Source organism: Cavia porcellus, unplaced genomic scaffold (assembly GCF_034190915.1).
Source record: "Cavia porcellus strain 051 isolate PalLab524CR breed Dunkin Hartley unplaced genomic scaffold, mCavPor4.1 scaffold_12, whole genome shotgun sequence".
Lineage (NCBI taxonomy): Eukaryota > Metazoa > Chordata > Mammalia > Rodentia > Caviidae > Cavia > Cavia porcellus.
Window position 1 is genome coordinate 5,647,475 of NW_026947495.1, and position 24,704 is coordinate 5,672,178.

The 24,704-nt window shown below is 38.6% G+C and overlaps 1 protein-coding gene across 1 annotated transcript in view; it reads right to left on the reverse strand.

Moving 5' to 3' along the window:
• Map2k6 (mitogen-activated protein kinase kinase 6) overlaps positions 1-20,899 on the reverse strand; it is a 123,238-nt gene extending 102,339 nt beyond the window's left edge. The window contains exon 1 of the mRNA XM_013142471.3: positions 20,607-20,899. Within this exon, the coding sequence (XP_012997925.1) occupies positions 20,607-20,622 (16 nt within the window). The 5' untranslated portion in view covers positions 20,623-20,899. The remainder of the gene's footprint in view (positions 1-20,606) is intronic.
• Between the last annotated feature and the right edge of the window lie 3,805 nt (positions 20,900-24,704).

The following is a 24,704-nucleotide window of genomic DNA, read 5'->3' on the forward strand; positions in this document are numbered from 1 at the left end:
GGTCTTAAATAATAATTTATTTTCCTGTCTATATTTTATGGATTACAATAAATAAATTTGTCCTATACATGCTCAGTTAGTAAATATGGGATTTGGGAGATCACAGAGTTTCTGTCCCAGCAACTCAAATCTGCCATCACAGCATGAATGAAGAGATCAAATGTAACAAATGAGTGGAGTGTTCCAATCATACCTTATTTACAGACATTCAAACCTGAACATCATACTTGTGAAATACAAGTCATGAAGCATTCTCCTTTTGATTTTCCAAAAGCATTTAAAATTGTTACCAACTCTTTAAGCTTTCAAGCTGTATAAGAACACACAGGAAGCCATAGTTTGCCAATTGCTTCCATACAGTGGTTATAAGATCAGGCTAAAGTTAAGGCATGAATCTGAGTCTTCTCCTTACAATTTACTAGAAGTGAAACCTCAGCTAGGATACTTAGTCTTCCACACCCCTATTTATAGACCTTTCAACTATAAAATAAGGATAAAACTGCACATTTTCCATATAATTTTGTGCGAATCAAATGAGATAATGCATGTAAATGAGCCTAGCAGAGGGCCTGATACAATGCCAAACCCAAACTAACAATCAGAAGCATTGGACGTTGACGAATGCAGACCACACATTCAGCCAGCAACTAAACCAGGCTGAGAAGCTGCATGTGAGTCTACTCAGTTTGGGGTTTTTTTTAGTGTCACAGTTACTGACTTACTGACTTAGCTTCACAAAAATCCAGCCAGTCAAGAATAGGTAATTCAGTGGCACTAAGAAAGTCTCCCAACCCATTGGAAATTTCTCCCATCTTTGAAATTAAAACTGCATTGCTTTAAACATTAAAAATTAACATTAAAAATGCATTGCTTTGTTATAAGCTATTATCCACCTAAATGATGTTAATTTCCCTGGATGAGTTTAAATTCTACTAGCCATACTGACAAAAATTTATGAGTTACTTTTTCCTGTCTGTCTAGATATTAGATACGAATAGGAAATACAATAAGAAATGTGGTTTGTTAATGTAGTAGAATACATTCATCCATGAAAAGGAATAGCACACTGATTTGTGCTACAATATGAATGAACTTTGAAAATGTTTTGCTGAGTGAAAGAAGGCAGACACAAAAAGCTACAAGTTGTGTGATTCCATTTACAAGAAATATACAGAATAGGCAGATCTATAGAGACAGGAAGCAGGTGTTGGGAGAAGAGATATTGGGGCTGGGAGGGCTGGGAGAAGAGATATTGGGGACTGACTACTTAATAGGCACAAGGTTTCCTGTTATAACAATGAAAACAGTTTGGAAAGAGACAATGAGGAAGCTTGAACCTCTTTGTAAATACTAAAAGCCACTGAAATGTATACTTTAGCATCATTTAAATGGTGAGTTCCAGATTATATGTATTTATCACAATAAAAATACACAAAAAGATGCATATGGATTCTGCAGGTGTCACAAGATGTTCTCTTAAGAAGTGAGACCAAAGCCTAGGAACAGAAACTGAATTTACCAAGCACCACCTTCCCCACTTTGAAAGTTTGTATGAGGCTCATCCTAGATTGACCACCTACCATGTGCAAACTACTGAGCTTGGTTTTAAGAATAAAATACTGGGGGGCTGGGGATTTAGCTCAGCGGCATAAGCACCTGCCTTGCAAGCAGGCGGTCGTGGGTTCGATCCCCGGTACTGATAAAAACAAAACAAAACAAAAAACAAACAAAAAAAACAAAAAATGAAATCTCCATCCCTTTGGCTGGTCCGATGGCAGTGAGTTATCAGAACTTATTAACATTAGTGTCACTAAAGTTGGTATACCACCCCCCCCCCACGGCTAAATTTGACTGGCTTTAAAAAAAAAAAAAAGAATAAAATACTGCATGTAACATAGAAATTTGTTTCTTAAAAATCCTTTTCAATATGTAAATAACCAGAGCAAAATCCCCCATTGTCACTTTTATTATAATATATGCAAATAATTACTATAGAACTGCTAATATAAAATAGCACTTATGCATTCTCATTTTAATCCTGCCTGACCATTAGTATACCTAATAATGAAAAAAAATAGTAAAATGTTTTACCAGGCATGCAGCACATGCCTGCAATCTCATTCCTTGGAAGACTGAGGCAGGAAGATTGTGAGTTTAAGGACAGTCCAGTCAACATACCAAGTTGAAGGCCTGACAAGATAAAACCAAGTTTCATGAAGAAAGAGAAATGGCCTGGGGAAGTAATAGAGGGAGGAGAAGAAGAATGAGGAAGTGGAGGAGGAGAAGAAGGAGAAGAAGAATCCTTTGAGTCAAGGAATCAAAGGGCTGTGCTCTTGAAGGAAGTTGGATTAGGGCCCCAGAAGCTCCAGGAAAAAGGATAGAATTTAGATGAGATCTGTTAATTTGAAAACTTGTTCTCTTTCCAAAGTTAAATCTCTAGAGAGGACAGAGAAATCTGACAGCTGTTTATTTCTTTTAAAGTGCTGTTTGCAGCCTTACAATCTAATGTGCTGGCAGTACATCCCTCTTTTTTTCTTTTAAATCAATTTTAAATTTTTGAAAAAAAATTTAGATTATTTTTTAAGTTGTAGAACTATCAGGTCTATACCAACTCATAAAGCTGATGACACCCTTTCCTTGACACCTTCACAACCTTTCTTGGTCATACTATACAAAGGCCACTCTTCTACCACCTCTGTGGTTTGTCCTTGATTCTCAGCCGAGAAAAAGTGGAGATATGTACTTTTAATACAAATCAGTGATATATGAGTCCAGGTTATTATTAGAATATAGTGGAAGTAGTCAATTTCCTTCAAACTTCTACCCAAAACAAATAGAAGCAGGGATGATTTCCTTGAGCCCAACTGAAATAGAAAAAAGATAAAGTGTTTGAAGAATTTCACGTGCTAGAACTTTAGTCAGCTTAATTTTATGTTCTGATTCTCTGTGGTCTCCATATGTTCTTACCTCTGTGTGTCTTCCTAGTCATATAAAGCACTTCTGTAGAACCACAGAATAGAAGGACCATCTAGTCACAGAGGAAGAAACTGAGGACTGAGGATAGATAACATGAGATCACAGATACGGTTTAACTACTTAATTTGTTTTCCCTGATATGTTGCTAAGATTGTTGCTAAGAACTAAGCAAGGCTCTGGATACATGTTTTGGAAAATTCAAGTTGAAAAAATAAAGACAAAAATAATATTCATTGCATATGACTTTGGAAGAGACCACCTTGAGTTTTGTTTTTGCATTTCTTTTTTTTTTTTTTTTTTTTTTTGTCTTTTTCCTTTTTATCGGTACCAGGGATCGAACCCACGACTGCCTGCTTGCAAGGCAGGCGCTTATGCTGCTGAGCTAAATCCCCAGCCCCTGTTTTTGCATTTCATCATCACCTGGAGTACTTCCTCTCAAATTTCCGTAAGATTTTCTGAAACCCTGGAGTACTCACTTCTTCATGAGTATGAAGCTGATTTCCAGAGATCCCCAAGGTCTCTAGCTTCTAAAACAGAGGCTGAGTTTCTGCTATGGAAAACCTCCAGAGTGGCAGGCACTCAAGTGTGGCAACATAAGCATGATTACCTCATGGAGCAGGCAGACAGGGAGAGCCGGCAAACTCCCCAGACCTTGTCAGGCAGAATGTCAAGTTAGTTCATCAGGAAAAAAAAAAGCAGGGTGGAAGACAGGGCCATATAAATGGAAACCAGCTAATCAGACCTCCAGGCATTCCCTACTGAACAGGAATGAGTTTGAGCTGGTGAATCGCCAGCAAAGTATCATTACACATTGAGTCATCAAATGGTAGTTCAGGAAAATGATGTTCAATATTAATCAACCCATGTAAGCTCTCATCCCTCTAAAGGGTTACTATCTCTTTTGTTTTTATGATAAAGTTACTAGTTGACTTGCCAAAAGAAAGTTCTTCAAAGCCAATTTGGCTCCCTATTCTATACGGAACTCAGAATATTAACAAAAACTTGTTGCTAAAGGATGTAGATACATAATTAAATCTAAAATACAAAATTATGCTACTCTAGCTGCTGCAAGAATGCTTGTCTCAGTACTACTTCATAGCATATTTGTGTCTGGCCACAAAAGCCTCCTAAATTGCAAGACTTTCCCTCCCTCAGCCCCAACCTGTTCTTCCTACCTCATCTCTCCCTGTTGTACCCCATGACTCCTACATTCGAATCACAGATCTTCAGGATTTCCTGGATTTGTGCCTGTCACACTGCCCCACACTGCTTTGCCTGCCATTCACTTCCAGTCCCCAAATTTTCCCAATCACCTTTCAAGATCTGCATAAGTAGTCACCTTTCCTTTGAGCTACCACAACTGAAAGTATCAGTAGACACATCTATCTTCTATTAGAATTTGAGTTTTGCAAAAGTAGGAGTCATCTCTCTGCAGGCTCCTCCATGACTAGCAATAAACCACACAGTGAACCAACTAGTGAATGTCCAGGGGATGAACAACCACATGCATGACTGACCAGATCTCACTCCATCATCTGATGACTGACTGAATAAACAGAGGTCCTGATTTCTATTATGCCTGGTGCTCTTGCTTGCTATTTACCTATAAGCCTCGAAGTTTAGCTTCTGTCTTTATAGGAAAAGCCTAGAAGTTCTCTAGAAAGTCAAATTCTGACTTAGCATCAAGATCCACTTAAGATGCTAACAGCAGTCCAGGTATAAGGGTCAAGAGATCTGACCTCTGCACTTAGCTCACCACTACTCTGGCATTTATAGATAATTTTTCTTAGGCATAATTGCTTCATCTAGAAAAAGGGAGTCAGCAGAAGTGTTGCAACTTGCCTGCTAGGTATAATAGTCCATGATTCCCAAGTCTTGACTTTGCATTTTACTTGGTATCTATTCCCCAGAGTAACTGTACTTAGCACTTGCCACTTAACCTTTAAGGAAGCAGCAGCACATACCCTCTGCGTTGTTCTCTGTTTGGCTACATTGACTTGGTTTGTTCATCAGACAGTATTATTGGTATTTTTGTGGCCCTGTGGCCTCCTTACAAAGTCAACCAGCAACAGAAAAAAATGATACTATACATGGTCTCAGCCTCTTCCACTCACAGAAAACATGAGCAAATCCAAGGAGATGAATTTCCTTTATAAAGAAATACTTTATTATTAATATATGCAACTTTATAAAAGAGTTTGTACTAGAAAAATGAAGTAGAACACGCCAGGTCGTATCACTGCCAAAGTCTGGTGCACATCTGACTGGCTTTATTTGCTGTTTTTGTGTTGGTAACACATTTCTTTCTAGTGTAATTACTATAGCGATCCTTTTGTTTGTCCCTTCACTTAGATGTCCTCATTCTGCAGCACCTCTAAGGGGATAATGGTCTACATCATGAGCATAAGTATAAACATCTGATTTAGATCCAGCCAACTCATCACCAGGTTTCTTTTTTGAAAAGATATAGAATTTGATCTCAGACCAGAGAATGATGAGTACCAAAGATCTAAAGTTATAGAGGTGCAGAGTTGGCAGCCCTTTCATTTACATACCTGGTAGGGAGTCAGCAACAGCTGGCCAACAGAGGTGGCAGAGGACAGAGAAGACAGTGAGACCTCAGCAGTTGAGTGTGGCATTAGAAAGAGAGAGGCCCAGCCACACCTCTTGCAATTGGATTCCATGAAATCCTGCCTTATAATGTCTTTTACTTGAGGTAAAACACAATGTAAACAAATGTACAAACACACAGACTTATCTGTAACCATGTTCCAGATAGATTATATTTCTTAGCCTAAGCATTTTTCATTAACTTTATTGCCCCTCTCCATATTACCTATTATAAGAGCATCTGATAATCTAAGCTATCCTTTTTCTACTGTACAATAAAAGTGTTTCTATTTTTCAGTGCATTGATATAGCTGTGGCATGGAAAGAAGCAGAAATTTCAGAATTCTGGCCTTGAGCTTGGCCTGGGAGTGTGGCTCAGTGGTAGAGCTCTTGATCAGTAAGCTCAAGGCCCTTGGTTAGATCTCCTGCAACCCCCAAAACAAACAAAACAATGACAAACAGCTTAAATGAATCAATTAAAATACCCTCTCTCTGTTCACTAACTATATGATCTGTGACAATTTATTCCTGGAGTTCCAATTTTCTCTTTTGTAAAATGGAAATAATTACCATCTACTTCTCAGGTTTTTCATGAGGATTTGAGCTATCAAAGCTCTAATTGCTTAGTAAACGAGTACAATGTGTATCACCAAGTTTTGTACACAGTAGGCCCTCAATAATCACTCCTGGAGAGTTTTCCATTAACAAAAATGCTATATCAAGGGTACAAAAAGTGTACAGGTCCTAAGTGTCCCTAGGACCTTATACTTTTAGAGCAGAATTTCTAGAACAGTGTCCTTCCTCTCAAGTTTGCATTTTTTCTACCCAGTTGTGCCTTAGACTTAGAGGTATAAGATGTAGGGCTGCTTTTTCACATTAGACTGTGTGCACTTCCTACCCTGCAAGAGAAAATTAGAATACCATGTGAACAAGGGGCCGGACAATCCAGCTGATTCTCTCCTTCCTCTCTTCCTTTCCCTCTTTGGGTCCCACTTGGAAGGATGGCTGCTCGCAGGTACTCTGCAGGGAAGCTAAGTCTGGGCTCACTTTGAACAACCCAAAAGTAGTTTCTTCTGCTCTTTTCCTGTGTATCCTTCTCTACCTCACCTCCCAGGGTTTCTTCTAAGTGCATCTTCACACAAAAGCCAGGTGAACAATCTGAAGATGAAAGAAATAGGTGAGGAGGATACTTATTTCTTCTAGGCAGGGGTGTGCAATAAAAATCTATACTATAGACTAGGTTATTTGGCCTGGTTTCTTGGACCTTTCACTCTGATGCCTGTTTTCCAACTGACCTCTCTATTTATTCTTTCTCATTCTTGACTTTCTGCCTAGCATCTACGGCCCACCTGTTCTTTTGTTATTTGGATCACCTGTTCTACAACCATCCCCCAGCTCTGAGGGATGCCTGGTCCCTGGCCTCACCTTTCTGTGACTTTCTCTCAGCTGCCCATCTGGCCCCACATGTGAAGCCTGCCACCATCAACCCTCTGGCAGAACAATCTGATGGACGCTGGACAACTGGTCTAAACTGCAAAAGTTCCTTCCCACTAACTTTGCCTCACTGTCCTCAATGAGCACGCTTTCTTTCCCTGTTGTTCCCTGTTACTGAAGTGGCTCCTGGTATTTTCATATGTCATTTTGTGCTCTCAGTACACAGATCACAGTAAGAAAATAAAGCCTATTAGTGTGAATAAGAATACACACCGCTGAAAAGCCTTTAGTTAATAATCAATATAGAGAGGGCTTGGTAACACTTCAGTAGTACTTTCATTTTAAGAGTTACAGGCCTTTTCTAAAAATAAGCTTTGCCTGGCTACAGATTCTTGGTTCTTGTGCTCATTCCCTCCTAAGCTTTGTTCCATTAGGACTGGGATCATTTGTTACACTGGGTCAAATGCCTTCTTCCTCTAACCACCAAGCCCTGGCCCTGTCTCTGTACAACAGAGTTGCCTGCCACAACCACAGAGACTGCTATGTAGGTCTCATTAACACTAAATATTAATTAAATTTTAGAAATCAACACAATAGCAGCATGTGTGTTTGTGTTTACTAATCTAACTCATCCCTGTTTAGAAGCATTCAGTATGTCCTTCATGACAAAAAACCAGAAGCGTAGGCAGGTCAAGGACTAGATAACCATCTCCTGTTTTACTTCTTTATTCTCCTAAGAACTGCTCTTCAAGTTCTATTACACCAATTCATATCCTCCTTCTGCTCACAGGCTTGTTCATCTTCGCAGGCTGAGTGACAAGGCTCATCTTCCTCAGGCTCCTGGTTGCATTCTGTAGCAGATCTCAGCTGCATATCACCCAGAGTAGCAGTAGTTTGCCGACATGTTCATTTACCATGTTACAGATTGAACTATGTCCCCCACAATTATTATTTTCAAATCTCAGCCACCAGCACCTCAGAATGTAACCTAACTGGAGAAAAAGGTGGTTGCATAATAATTAGTTAAGATGATGTCATACTGGGATATAGCAAGCTTTAGCTCAAGTGTGAATGGTTTCCTTATAAAAAGGAAAAAGTTGGTTACAGACACATAGACAAGTGGAGCACCATGCAAACATGAAAGGAAAGAGCTAAGTGGTTATCCAAGAGAAGGAGTGTCAAAGCCTGCCAGCAAATCACCAAAAGCCAGGGGGGGACCTGGAGCACAATCCTCCTCGAAGCACCCAGAAGGAGCTAACCCCATTGCCTGCTGGACCTTGGAATTCTCCCAGACTGACAGACAATAAATTTTTGGTGTTATAGCCATCTCATTTGCAGTACTAAAGCAGCCTTAGCTAACAAATACTGTCTATGTCACCAAACTATGAGCTTCTCAAGGGTAAAAATAATTTTATGTTCATTGTTGTTTTCACCAAGCAAAGTGCAAGGAGCAGGTGCTCTATTTAGCTGGTCAGTGATGATCATTAAATTTAACTGCCCCCTCTCAATCCTGCCTGCTCTCTTATAGTAAGACAGGCCACATCAGAAAGATTGAAAATTTAGAATAGAAATATATATATATATATATAAAATCATTTCTCAATCTGATTGTTACATTAATTCCAAAATTAAGTCTGCATTTTCTCCCTACTTTCTCTGTAAAAACAGAACAAAATCCAGGCTAAGAAGTGTTGGCAAGTTACTTGACAAGTTGATATGGCCAGCAGGTCCTGTCTGCCTGGCTGGGTCCTATGTTCTCTCTAAACACACAGCAAAGTACATCAAAAACTACCCTGTAGCTTGCACAACTCTGGAGTGATTCAGTTCTCCAACCTCACCCACTGTTCTGACTGTAATTGAATAAAGTCACTGAGAAGAAACAAGGTACTGAAGTACCAGATTCATGGAGAAACAGTTTATTGTGAGCCCAAAAACCAGAGGTCACTCTATTTTATTTTTTAGGACACTCTATTTTTGAAACCAAGATAAGAAAAATAATTTCATTTAACTGGTCCACTGTATTAAATATATTTTATCTCTTAAACTATATTTTTTTTCTGAAATTAAAAATAAAAATATATGCAATGTATGAACTCCCTGCCCAGTATTTAGTACTGCACTTGAGAAAGTAAGCAAAAAGAACCTTCTAGAGCACTATCTGCCAATAAGAAAAATGAGAATTCAGAAGTACACTAAACAGCTTTCTTCTTAAACTGATCTTAGATTATTCTAAAGAAGCAAAAAGCACCAAGAAATAGAAACAGCAGGTTGGCATGTTAGCAGGTTGTAAAAAATGAAAATTACAGCTGTGGCTGGGCTCTGGAAAATATTCCCTGACCTAGCTAGACGCTGATTATTGAACCAACAGCTTGCTTATATAATTATAGTGTGTCTATAAACCTGGCTGATATGATATACTTGTTTAACTATTAACCTCCAGATTGCCTGGAGTTTCCACCATCTGAAAACTACCTAAAAGTATGAAATCTGATATATTCTGTGTATTAGCCTTTAGTGATCATAAGCAACAACTACAGTATTTATCTTGGTAAGAAAAGGAAGTTTTTAGAAAATATAAGTAAAGTACTTTAAGCTTTAGAGGCATTTTCTTGGAGCATTTTCCTTTTGTCTCCTTTTTACTTTCTTTCTTTTCTTTCTTTCTGTCTGTCTGTCTGTCTTTTTCTCCATTCTGCTAAGGCACTGTTCTGTGTGAACATTCAATTGCCACCACTAGAAGCTAGAAGGCAAGGTTCTTTCCCATTCCTACTTTGGATCTAGGACCAAATTTATCCACTCTGAAAATATCAGCGAAGTTTCCACTCCCACTGTAAATACTTTGCTGATCTCCTTCTCATTCCTGGGGCTTCTCAAATCATTGTTATCTTTTATAAACCAACCTAGAACTCTAGTTTGAATTATGTATGCGCTTGTGCTTTTCTTACTTCCTATGAGACTATAATGTCCTTCAGAACTAGAAGAAAAAGAAAAGTGAAGCAAATTTATGTTTATGGCATGATTCTTACAGTAAAGCATCTCAAACACAAACATGCATTCAATAAATATCTGTTGAATAAATGAATGTGAAGCATAGGCCAAAGCATGGTACACACATGACATTGTTCAGTCTTCATGATAAGCCCTCTGAGTGAGAGTCAGTCTCTCCATTTAAAAGGTGAAGAAATTGAGACTAGAGGTTAACAGATTATTTCAAGGCTTCATGACTAAATGTAGAAGAGTAGCATCAAATGCATTCCTATTTCCAACTATTACCATGTCTTAAATATAACAATTGATCAAAAATTTGGTGAATTGACATGAGTAAGCCCACTATCCTCTTTTTCCTTTTTCTTTCTTCCTTTTTTACTGCTGGAGTTCAAATTCAGGGCTTCATGCAGACTAAGCCCACGCTTTCCACTAAGCTAACCATCGGCCCCTGAAAATTCCGTTTTCAAGTATATCCAGCGACTTTGGGATTTTTTTTTTCCAAATGGCAAAGGGGTATAAAATACAGGATGGGAAAGAGGGAAGATTATCTGCCAAGATTTTCAAATATCACAGAAAGACTGTTTATGCATATTTTTAGGCATGATTCTACTCCCCTCCTCCACCCTGGTATTAGGGTTAAACCCAAGATTTTCACACTGAGCTACCTCCCCAGTCATTCATATATATATATATATGTTCTTTACTTTTGCTTTTGAGACAGGATCATTAAGTTACTAAATTGCCCAGGCTGTACTCAAACTGAGAATCCTCTTCGTTCAGCCTCCCAGAGTCCTGGGATTACAAACAACCATGCCTGGCTATCTCCATGTATTTACAGAAAAATAATTTGCAAATGTTTTATCATTCTGCTCCCCACTGATGTTTCAGATTCTAAATTTTAACTTATGTCTAATTCATCCTATCTCAGGAGTTAGTGGAGAAAAAATATCAAGGAAGCAAATAAATATTCATCATTCAACATCCAGATCATCTCTTCTCATGATTTGAAGAGAAGATCAGGGGGTGAGAGGTGACACCTGAAGCACAGGTATGACAGCCCTGCTTTGGCTGGAGAGAAAGCCAAAAGAGAATCATTGGTATAAAATGAAATTCATTCCCAATCCCATCTACCTCTTCTGTCACTAAAAAGAAATTCCAAGTTCCTCCACACTCTCCAGGACAAGAAGAGAATGGGGAAAATGACAGTTCATTCACAATTTCAAGGAAACTGCACTTGTTATATTTACCTAGAAATAATCAGGAAGAAATCACTAAGCCAAAAAGGAACTGTAGTATTCCTATACTTCCTATACATTAAAGCAATCTAATTTACATGTAAGGTTCAAGTCTAGTTTCTATATGACAGGGTCAGTAAAACAGCAAATGTGATGGATAGTGGTACCAAGGACTGAATCCAGGACCCTGAGCATGCCTGTCAAGTGCTCTACCCCTGAACCACATCCCCTGCCTGCTATCAGTCTGTTTTACTGCTGTTTTACCATATATTTCCTGTAAATCCACATCAGTACCTATCAGTAAACCAATTGTAATCAGCTTCCTCCAACCAATAGGAAGTTTATGCTTGGAATCCAACCTTACCAGTTAGCATGAGTCAGACTCAGTACTTTACAAGTGTCAGGCACTTAAAGAGTTACGTCACAAGAAACTATAAAAAGCGAGGCACAGGCAGCCCCTTTCTATTACCATGCACAGCCCCACTATGCTCAACTCTATCCAGATTCCTATGAAATCCATTCATATTTTCTGTTCCCAGCCATGTCTTCTATGCAATGGATTCTATGAAAATATTTTGTAGTAAGATCTCAAGTGGCGGAGCCAGGAGCTCAGGCTCTGGGGTTATACTGACTTTGACTGGAGCTCTGTCCTGCCAGTATCAGCCTGACACCTAAGGCAAGTTCTGAACCTCTCCAGCCTCGGTTTGTTCATTTACAAAATGAGGGGTCACTTCCCCCCAAGCAACAAACAGTGAGAGTACATGACATAACTGATATCCATCACTAAGCGCAGTATTTGGAACACAGAAAGAATCCACAACCACGATACCATCTGGAATGGTAGGAATTAGCATTTCACTGTGTGTGACTTAAATTAACCTCCTTCTGGATATGGCAAAGGAATGTGGGCACATCCTATCCGAAGCTACGCTGTCTTCATGTCCCTTTCACCTTCCTTCACTTTCAGAGCCTCTGTCAGAGCCCTTCCTACCAAACACACGAACAGCCATGATTTTAAAACAGCATAAGCAAAAAGACATGCAGAGCCCTCCAGAGCTTGCCTGCTCAGGATCAGAGGGTAGTGTAAGAATACAGTCACATTTGCAGGAGATGAACCAGAAACCTCCTCGTGTAAGATTAAAAATGTTCTATGACAGAGGGAGGAAAGGATGGGACCTCTGTGCTGAGATGGGACAATAATCAACAAAGTCAGGCAATGGTGATAGCACAAAAGTTTTTTTTAATTTACTTTCTAAATACATTGTAAGCTCAAGAAGGGTAGAGTGAATAAAAGGGAGGGGGAAGTGATAGCATCCCTTCTCAAAGGCTGAGAAGAAAAAAAAAAGAAACATACAGCAGACAGAACAGGCACAACTAAGGGAACAGGACCCTTGATGGCCTAAAAGAGATGAGTGGCTTAGTTCACCGGAAATGAGCAGTGACCTAAATTTTCTCAAAACTAGGAGAAACATCACTCAAACATTTCCTGTGGGCTAGGCCCATGAGGTCATTGAAGGAGTAACAGCAGGCCATTAGTTACCAAAATTAACAACTCCCAAATAAAGCCAAAGAGGAATGCACTCACGGAGCCAGTCATAAAAAGACCCCACTACTTAACTGAGTAAAGTCATAAGGAGGAGGGTCTACCAATTATTTCTGTTTTTGTTTTTCTTTTGGTACTGAGGATCGAACTCACGACTTCACACTGGCCAGGCAGGTGCTTAAGCTAAATCCTCAGCTAACAAACTATTTCTGAAGGAGGAAAAACAATAAATATCTATGCCTTTGTAGGACATAATGGTCTCCGTTGTAGCTATTCAACTGCATAATTGTAGAGCAAGAGGCAGCCATGGAAAACGGAAAGTATACAATCAAACACAGTTGTGTTATAAGAAGACTTTATTTGTGGACATTGAATTTGAATTTCATGTAATTTTCATGTGTCATAAAACATCATTTTGATTTATTTCTATCTCTGAAAATGGTAACAAAATACAGTTAGAAGGAAATTAGTTCTAATGTCCAAGAGTACAATAGAATCACTGGAATCTACAACTTACTACATATTTCAAAATAACTAGAGAAGAGTTTAAAGGCTCTCAATATATAAAAATGACAATGTCTGAAAAACAGAAATACTAATCAACCTGATTTGATCATTATATATTGTACATAGCTACTGAATGATCATACTGTACCCCATAAGTAAGTACAAATATTATCTGTCAATTAAAATAAACTATGGCTGGGATGTAGCTTACCAATGGAGTATAATTTAGTATGCATGAAGTGCCAAGTTCAATCCCTAGCATCATGAGAGACAGAGACAGACAGACCGACAGACAGAAAGAAAGAAAAAATGAACAAATGAAAGAAACAAAGAAAGACACAAAGAAAGAAAGTTAGTTGTTTTAAGTCATGACCTGAACTTAAAAATAAGCAGGCTGGATTTGGCCCAGGGAGTGAAGTTTGCTGATTATAAAGAGGGGAATCGTGGCAGATAGGCTGGTTTTGGCTCCTGCCTCTGTCATTTACATTTAACACTTGATTTCCTCATTTGTAAATTAAAACTAACAGTATCTGCCTATCATGTTTATGCATCCTTCAAAGACATGACACATAACAAGTGACTGATAAATACTGATGGCAGTGATGACAGGGGCAATGCTGGGGAGGCAGGGGATGGGGAGCTATCAGCATTCAGATCGGAAGCTGTCTGTACAAAGAAAGCCGATCCCAAGGATTTGACAAGAGTGATGTGCCAGTCCAGAAAATAGAACAAACGACAAGGAATCCTACAAGTGACTGTGTAATACTTCAACTCAGAGCACAGTTGACTGAATTACAATTTGTGGTAGATTTCACTGTGTGTGGGTTATAATCTGAAGATATTCTTCAAAGGAGAAAGAGGCATTTATGCACGATGCACCAAACCATAGGGGCCAGCTCTGCAACAGGAAGAGCATGCAAGAAGCACATCACAAATAACCCCAAGGCGAAAGGGGGTTGCTCAGGAGGACATGCATCATCACTGCACTTTGGGATTATTCTTGTAGATCTCTGCTTTGTCAGAGGGTAACCAGGTGTTAACATTTTTCAGATTGCCTCTGGTGACCTTCTTACGGACCAGTTCCTGAAACCAGCATGTCATGGAGAAATTCACTTCAATCCTATCAAATAAGATTCTTCAGACAATTCACCTTAGTTCTGCTGTGCATGGATGCATGTGAGTGTGTGTGTGTATATGTGCGTGTGTGTGTGTGTGTGTGTGTGTGTGTGTGTGTGGTACAGGCTTGGGACCCAGCGCCTCGCATATGCTAAGCATCTGTTCTGTCACAGAGGTACGTTCCTTACCTTGTTCTACACATGTATGACAGAAACAGTTAGCAAAGCATCATGCAAGCATCCACTCTTTTCAGAGGGCCTATGTAAGAGAAATGATACTTCTTCAGTCATTCTAAATTGCTTTTTATGCTATTCTTGCAACTTTCAAATAATCAATCAAAGACATAAATGAGACACTTAATGCAAATTAGGAAGCCCAACAAGGAAATTGTATTTTAATTGAATTGCCCCAAGCCTTTTATAAAACATAGGGGGGAAATTATAACTATCCCTAATGATGAAAAATAATTTCCTCGCCAGACATTTATTGAGCACCTATTATTTACAGGCACAAAGTTAAAAGGGCTGGAATGCATAGATATGTACAAAGTTTACCTACCCAGCAAGAGCTTTCAAATGAATGGCTCATAAAAGGCAAATAACAATTACAGTGGTTCAAACTTCTAGCTGTATTATGTAGTCGCTAGGAATCAAATGAGAGTGCTTACAAAATATCTTTTCATAGAATTAGCAAGAAATCCTACCAGTATGACTTATGAACACCGTTTTGGGGGGACAAAGAAAAGATAATCTCTGCTGATTGTACCATGAACCCCTTGCCAGCCTGCCCCCCCCCCCACAGAAACAAAAGAAATTTCAAGGGGGCTGGGGATTTAGCTCAGCGGCATAAGCGCCTGCCTTGCAAGCAGGCAGTCGTGAGTTCAATCCCCGGTACCGATAAAAAAGGAAAAAGACAAAAGAAATTTCAAAATGAGAAATATCCTAAAGATTCTGAGGACAAAAAAATTACATATGTGGATTACCAATGTTGATGTGTGGTTTAGTGAAAAGAACTTTGGGCAAAGATTCAGGAGAGGTAAGTCCTGCTGCTCTCATGTCTCCAGGTACACCGCTCACCCCAAGGACTTAGTCGGCTCATTTGTAGAATAAAGGGAGTGAACAGGATGCAAAACTCTTTCCAGAGCTCTAAATTCCATCACTTACTATCAGGATGCATAAAAGGCATATTTTAGTAAGCATTTGTTAGGAATATATCAAGCCTTGTTGGCTTTTAAAAGTTGTGAGGTCATCAAAGTTGATCTGGCCTTCTTTCATCTAACAAACAGTAAGTTTAAGTCGACTGTTTTCTGTACTTAGTCATTGCAGATGAAGTTAATCAAATTATTCTGCAGCAATGTATACAATACAACCAGGTACTACCTAAATATCAGTTATAAAACAAAAGCTATTTTTGTAGAAATGTCCAGAAATAAGTTATTTCCCAGACTGAAATTTAAATTAGCTTATTACATCTCCCTTATTATTTTCATGTGGGTCTGAAGAGCTATAGACAGTATAAACAAAATGAGTTTATGAGATATGTAATATTTACATACGGCATTTTGGTTAAAATTAAAATGAGATTTCATGAAGGAAATAAATTATTTCCATGCATGGAACCCAACTTCTAACTTCTAATTACTTAACCTCTCCAATCTCAGAATTTTCTGGCCTAACTCTGAAAATAATTTGATCCCCAATTAAATTTTTAATAATACATTATGCAGTAGAAAAAATTCAACACATGAATTGCAAATGTCAAAAAAATGAAAAATCAAATAATTGTTTTAAAAATATAAATAAGAATAGACTATAAATACCTTTTATCACATTAGCAAAGATTTTTTTTTCTTCAAATTAGTATACCTAGGATGCAAAAAAAAAATAACCTTTTGGGAGAGCATATTTATTTGCCATAACGCTTGAAAGGGAAGAATAGGCACTTCCAAACATTATTGGTGGCAATGAGAATTAGTGTTAGCTCTCCAGGGAGCAATTTAGCAATACATCCATGCACACTTTTGATCCAAGATTTCCACTTAAGGTACAACCTAAAGAAATAATTAAGCAAATGCACAAAAATAAATGTTGAAGATATTCATTGCAGTATTGTTTATAGCTGCCAAAAAAATGGAAACTATATGAAAGTCTAATGGAAGACTGCAAAAATAAAGGCTACATTCTTAGAAATTAAAATTTACAACTATGAAAAAGAATGAGATAATGGAAAAGTATCCAAGATACATGATACAGTATACAAGGATAGTTAAGAAATAACATATACAGTAAAATAAAAAGACAATCGCCAAAAATCTAACAGTTATTACTTGTGGGTAGCATGATTTTAAATGAGTTTTATATTCATATCATGAATTTCACTTTGTTTTGAATTTTTCAATGTGTATATGTTATTTTCATAATAATAAACAGCTTAAAAAAGAATGGGAAGGGGGAAAAAATTGGACGTTTACAACCTATAATCCACTTCCTGGAATTTTAGTCTATGACCAACATATGCACAATAATGTGTGAACTGGAAAAATCATCATGGCAACATTCATAATATTTAAAATTAATAAACATAAACATGATATTTAAATAAATATAATGAAATTGGACATTACCAATGTAAAAACATATTAACTTAGAAATATTTCACAGTATATTGGTAGGTGAAACAAAGGTAATTCGACAATGTTTTCGCACATACTGCATTTTGCATATATATGTATGCATAACATATATGTAGATAGAAAAGCTCACAAGGATCAATGCCAAAATGCATACTTCAGTAACTAGTGATTCTTATTGTCCTTTTTTATCAGACATTTCTATTACAAACAAGTACTATTTACATATTTTTTCTTTTAAATTTTAAAAATATTCCCTGTAGATTTTTCAAATTTTAAAATACTGTGAAAATAGTTTAAATGACATTAATCCGTGAAAGACAACAGGCTGAGAATCGCAATCCTTTTATAGTGCTACATTTACCATCAAGAGAGCCCCCCCAAACCCTCTACAGCTTATGCTAAAAAGACCTGAAGGCAACACTTAGTATCAGACAAGCTCTGGAAACCCATTCTGATGCTGCTTCCTGAAATGTGCAGTTATAAAATATATTAGCTCAGATCACAGGTTAACCATGACAAGTCTGTCTGCTACAACCTAAGAAAGGCATTTACATGGAATGAGCAATTTGTACATTTCGTTTCTCAGGGTGGAATGAATTACAGAAGCAAAGAGCTGAGAAAGGTTAAGTTCTTTCCTATCATTCTGCTACATGCTCCTGAGTTATGACTTAGAAGCATTTCTCACATGATTTACTTCTCCTTATAATAAACCAAAATAAACTCACTTTTTTAATGTGAACAAGAAGAGAAGTGAGAAAGAGCGGATTGTAAGAGACTCAAACTTTTTTTCATATTTTCAGGTGAACTGGGGAATGCCTGACTTCCCTCCCCACCCCCGTCCCTCCCTCAGAAGAACATTATTGCTGATAACAATAGTTTTTCTCTCCTGGGTAGTTGTAGATGACACATTTTTCCTGTAGCTTGTCTTCCTGTAATGTGCAGGAATTCCTGCACTTTCTGGGTGCCCTTCCTGTTAATTTACATTTCAGATTTCCTCAAAAGGCATACTACTGCTTTAATATTTGAAAAATGTCAGCTCAACCCCAGACAGCTAATATAAACAAGCCAAAAAGCATACCATCTGAAGTTACAACTGGGGAAAATGAAATTTCTTTTTAAGAATTCTTTCTCGGAATCTCACTGTTGGGAAGGCTGGAAAGAAGTAACCCAGTCCTCGCAGCTCCTAAGCAGTCTGTAATTCCTTGCTTCTGATGTGCCTTAAATTAGAGGTCTGTAAAACCGAATTATAGTGATCGAAAAAAGTCCGTAAAGGTCCTTGAATTGAACATGTTGTTAAACTCCTCAATACTATGAGATTGTGTCCACTTTTCACTTTTCCTCCCATTTCACTTGGCTAAAATATTAAAAAGAAGTCTGCTACTGCAAACAGTGTTTTAGCCATTTGAGGAGAGTATAACTGAATTAGGCCAATTCTACATTTAAAGTCCAGGCCAAAGTTCCTTTGCCATTTCTAAAATGATCACCCTCTTCCTTCTACCAATAATTTTCTTTTGGGACAAGCAGCACATGTTCATACCAGATGCACGTTGCAAACAGGATCCAGTTAGGGAAAAGTCATCTGAGTACATGGAAATTGACTTGAAAGACCACCAGTACCTTATTCATTATAGGCACAACCACATTGGCAGACTGCCACACAGCTATCTCCACCAGCTTCCAAATTCAAAAGCTTACTCTTTTAAGAGAGTGAGACCAAAGTATGCAAAAAGGACCATAATTTAGTTTAGTCCCTAAGGTCCAAAGGGAAGATCACAGGACACGCTACTTTCATCAAACTCCCTATCCCCGAAACAGATGGGTAACTATCATCTATAAAGTTTAATAGCACCATTTTTCTTCAATATCTGCCCTATCACCCTGTATTATAATGATTGCCTCATATGCTTGCTTTTATTAACCAGGTGGTTGAGTTCCCTGAAGGAAAAGACCTCATATTAAATATTCTTGTGTGCCCCAAATCCTATGCACATATGCACAGCACATACAAATGTATATGTAAATACACATACACATATGGCTAAAAGCATGCACATCCCAATATATATTTACATATATATTATATATTAACTAAATTTGTCAGTGAATGTTCACTGAATGCCATCTCATTAATACATCGATGTATATACACTGTCTCATTGCAATTATTATTTCTCTGCTTGGTTAGAAAGGTTTAGGCTTTCACCATGAGCAATATCTCCCCCTTAAAATGCCAATTCTTAGGTTCTTCAGCACTCTTAGTTTTTTAGATTTTCATTCTGCTCTAAAGACTAGCAGAGTTCTACTTCGAAGCGTAATTTCCTTCTTGATCTCAGCTACATGGCTTTCATCAGGTACAATTAAAATAAGGTGCAACAACTCAAAAAAAAGTGACAAAATGCTGTAATTCCACCAGATCCTACTTATCTAGTTCCCCAGGTAGCCTAACCTGTTGGTCTCTAACTCACCTCTTCTTTATTCCTACATTCTCAGCTGGCATATGCTTTCTCTATGGTAAAGAAGAAATAGTTCTGAAATGAGTGACAAAGGGTCTCTCAGGTATGTGACAACACCCCTCAGCTCTCAGATGCTGGGTCAGAATTCTTAAATTTCCCTCCCCAGGGTGATACTAAGGCTACAAAATACAACTGTATGTACAAATAAATAAATATAATAATAATAATGTTTTAAAAACATAAAGAAACCAAACACAACCCTGAACTTCTGACCTATTATAGCTGACTAGATGCAATTACACACAAAGATTTCATTAAGGTTGTCAGTGACTTTCCTGACTGTGCAGTCACCTCGTCTTGCTGTAATGCTTAAAAGTACAGTACCCCCCCCCTCAAGATTCCCTCCTGGAAATCCAAAGTATCTCTCAAATGGGCGAACACGTGTAGGTCTTCACTATTGCTTCTAAATACTGTGAGCCAATAAGCAATTGGTGTAAAGTGCAAAATCTCGGAAGAGCAAGACTTGTCTGCTCTTTTTGTGTAATATGCTGTTATCCACACTTCATTTTTACTTCCTTTAAAAAATCAAAAGTTGTCTAATGTTTAAAGCAAAATCAATGGAAATTTAGCTGAATACAGGCAGCGCAACGGTTCGTTCTCAAAAGAATATAAGATATCATTAATTTCCTAGTAGCTTAACTCGTTTTACCTTTCATCTTCACCTATAGACTTTTTTTAAAGTTTGTGTTCCTGTTGCACACAAAATTACTTATAATATGTATGCAGACTACACAATTTCACAATTATATAAAGCATTGCACATTTAGGCGCTACCAACCTGGTCTCTCTCTCCTGACTGTGCAAAAGGCAAAAAGAGCTCAGTAATCCTAGCAGAAGAATGCAAATAACGTCAATGCACAGCTGAACTGCAAGCCCTGCCTTACAGGAACTCTCTGTGTCTGCAAAAAAAGACACATACTAAACAGGAAATGCAACTGAGCTGTGGAAAACCTCAAACTTAAAAATGCAATCGCCAGGCGAAAATTGCATCCATGCATTCATAAATGCATGCACAACACTTTGCATTTTTGCAAGTAATGCAAACAGGCTCTTACCTTTCGACTGAGACATTTTCCCCTTTCCTCTGGTGGGGGAGGGGAGCACAAAAGACTTTGCCTTGCTTCTCTTCTGTAGCTAGTTTTGCAACAAAGATGCAAGCTGCAGGCGTGCAATCTTCATGCAAGTGGAGTTTCTCTTGACCGATGCAGCAGATGGACTTTCAGGGAATCAAGGTGGAAATGCACACCTTGCAAAACAAACTGGAAAGTGATTTTTCCCCCAGTTGCAACGTTAGGGAAGGCTGTGCTGCAGCTACATGATGGGCCAGGGCTGGCAGCTAAAAGCTCCAAACTTGGAACTGAGTATCTTAGTGCGCAGACGTCCTTCCTGCGAATGGCGCAGTGGTCTCTGGGTAATGTAGTTCCCATGTGAAGTCCAAGGGGTTTTGATTTTCGGAAACGTGTTCTTCCAGCTCACTCAGCAAGAGCCTGAGCGCAACAAAAAATTTCTCCCAGATAAACAAATCAAATACACACTCAGTAGTAAGTGATGGGCAAAATGTACCAAAGCCAACGAGTAGGGTATTATTCGTTGTCGAAAAGCTCCAGGAACAACAGCTAAAATACTTTGAGGTAGCCAAAGGGCTTTGGGCTCCTTTGGGAAAGTGTTTGCAACCCGTATTTTGCAGCTCAGCACCTGTTGTCAGTTATTGGCTGTAGACGTTTCACACTTACATCTCCATTGAAAATATATATATTTTTTTCTCTCCCTTGGAGAATTTTTGGTGATTTGACTCTGCAGAGTACATGCAAGTGTTATTCTCAGTAAGTTTTTCAAGGAACCTGAAATTTAATACTGGCTAGACCTGGGGTGGGCAAATGAGGGAGGCACGTGTCTCAATCCCTACAGGATTCCAGTGATGATTCTGCTTTTTATATGTTAAAGCCAATTTTATCAAAGTTAAGACTTTTAGATGCTCTTTCTTGCCTGAGAGATTTAGAAATTGACAGGAAAGTCCCTGGAGGAGATCAGGGGAGGTACTCTTAAGGGAACAAAGTCAAATATTTTGCATATATTTGATAAAATCAACAAATACTCTGAGTTCTCAAGATATGTCAGGCATTTTTCAGTTGCCTTAGGTTATTCTATACTGTGCAGAGCTGTGTGGTGAGCAGCATCCTGGTAGGAAAAAACTACTTTTTTCACCGGGAAGCCTGAGATGAACAGAATTCCCTGCAAGGAGTAAACGTCACCTGGGTGAAAATAAGCTCAGACTTATACTTCACTAGATAGATGACACTATCTAGTCCTTTCAGTGCAAAGAGGGAGGAATGGAGGGTTTTAGGTGCTGAGTTGTTGAGCTGTAAGCAAAGGTCAGTAGCAGGAATGGGGACCACCGGTTCAGGGGACATTGAGAATGTCATGTTGCTTTGTATGCAAGAGCCATGGAGGTGAGCAGAACTTACAGGCTAGGTTCTGCACGGCCTTAAAAGGCAGGCCAGAGGTTTGGACTTTATTCTGAAGTTGCTCCAGGAGGTGATTGCAAGGTTTTGTGAAGGGCATAGTCTAACCTGAAGCATTGTTTTAAGAAAACAAATTTACCCTTGGTGATCCCAGTGGTTTGGAACTGGGGAAGGCCAGGGATAGGTCAAGTCAGTCATGAAACACAAAAAAAGACACTTGGAAAGTAGACTCAACTGGATCTCATGGGTGCTAGATGAAAACTTGAAATTGGATTAAAAATTCTAGGAAGCCAGAACCATCTGAGTAATGGATGAATCAGAGACAAGAAGGCCACCATGTGTCAGCTGGAAATCAATAACTCAACTCTTCAAACAAATATTCATTAGATTGTGGGACTAACATTAATTACGTCAATTGATGCCCTTTATTAATAGCATTAAGAATTGCTCTCCCTTGTAAGTGCAGCTACTCAAGAAACTGAGGCAGAAAAATATTGAAGCCAACTTGGACAGCCTTGCAAGACCCTTTCTCAAAATAAAGTGTTGTTGGGTGTGTTGGTACATGCCTGTAACCCCAGTATTTGAAAATTGAGGCAGGAGGATCACCAATTCAAAGCCAGTCAGGGTTACAGAGGAAGTTCAGGACCAGCCTAAATTTCATAATGAGACTTTGCCTCAAAAAAGGAAAAAAAATCCAGGTAGCCTCACCTTCCTATTAGCCTCTGCCTCTGAGGATAGTGTTTCTGCACCACAAGCACAGGTGCAAGGACTTTCTTTATCTTTTACTATCCTTCTGCATCAATCCATACTGTCCTCTCCTTTCTTCCATTCTTCTGCACATATCTCAGCAACTCTTTTACTCAACCTTTTTCTAAGTTTTATTTAACCTGGATGTATTTCAATGTACCCAGAGTACTTTCCAATGCCTGGTGGAGCACCTGGTTCATGCCAGGTCCTGGGAGAGCTACTGAGCTTTCTGTAGACTCAAACCCAGACAGGTCCTGAACAACTGCCAGAGCTGTTTTCAATTTACTTTTCACCTGCTCAGCTACATTGTTTCTAAATTGCTCCAGACGTCCTTCTTTATGGAAGTGTCCTAATCCCAACTGGTCTGGTGCATTTCGCTACTGTCATTTGTGCTTTTACTCTCTGAATAGGCAAGTGTAGCTCCCAACTGGCAAATGGATTGTGCCCTGAAAGTCAATCTATAATTCATTTTGCCATACCAGCAACACTGTGTTCCATAATTAATGCACATATAGAGGCATACGTGCATATATGTACACAAATTCTGTCATCCATAAATCAGTTGACCCACATATTTTAAGAAGCAAGATAGGTCATTTTTCTTTATGGAAAAAAATAACTCTAACGTGAGTGGGAAACTGGAGTGCAGAGAACTCTGTCTCTCTGAGAAGATTTAGCTTCAGGAAGAAAAAGTTCTTCCTGCCTTGGTGTGAAAAGGTTTGTTCCTCCTACATTCTTTGTAGTAGAAGAGGCTGTGCCTCTACTCCTCTTCCTGCCAGTCTTTGATAGCACAGTAGCTTTCCCAGGATGAGAATCTCATGACTGTTCTTTAACATGCACATCAGTTATTTATCTGGAGGTGACCTGTTTGGGCCTTATCTTCTGTACCTTTGTGATTTTCTGTACATCAGATCTTTCTAAATTGTAAATCTGATGCACTTTCCTCCTAGCTTTTACTTATCTTTAGGATCAACTCCAAATTCCTTGAAATGATGCAACTGGCTCCTCTGGATCTGAGCCCTGCTTACTCTATAGCCTTTTGTCTCATGCTGTGTTGATACTGTAGCCAGGAGAAACCAAGATTTCTGTCTCTTTTTTTGCAAGATACACTGTTCCCTCTGTCTTGCAAAATTTTCCACTGTATACCTAGCTCATTCTGATTTGTACTTGACTTTCTTCCACATGGTCACCATGTTGGAAATGAAAACCTCTGTCCACTCTCAGTGTGAATTAGATGCGCTCTTTCATCCTGTAACATGTGCGCATACATCTCCCACTGAGACTCATCACAGTACTGATAAATATTTTTGTCTCTATCGGAGGTTGACTAATGGAAATAAAAGATAGTACCTAGTATTTATACATTCCCAATGCCCAGTTTAATATCTAGCATATTTGGTACTCAAATATCTCCTGAATAGACAGAGCAAGGACCTGCAACATTAGCTAATCTGGACTATTTTCCAACAAGTGAATTAATATCTCAAGTGAAATTAGAACATCTGGGCAAAGGCTCTGACTGTCAAGTTAGAAGTGTGAAATTCTTGGGAAGAGGTCCTTAGGTTAGGTCATACCGGCTTCTGAAAGAGTTGGATACAGAAAGTGGTCATGTACAGAGTCCACTGGGAAATTTTCACTTCCTGGAGACATTTGGCCAAATCTGGAGACATGTTATGGCTTGTGTTTAAATGTTCCTCCCGTGTCATAGGTGGAGCTTTTTCAGAGATGGCTGAACCTGCACAGTGTGACTGACTCATGATGCAATGCTATGATTAAGGGTGCTAGGATTAAGTATGGGTGATTACTAAATCTGTCCACAGATTGGTTTGGCACCACCTTAATCCAGGTAGCCTAAGTAGAATATAAAAGGAGCAGAGAAAAGCTGCTAAGATCCCTTGCTTGCTTGTTTTGCTACCTTTTGCTTCTGCAATGCTTGTCTGCCAT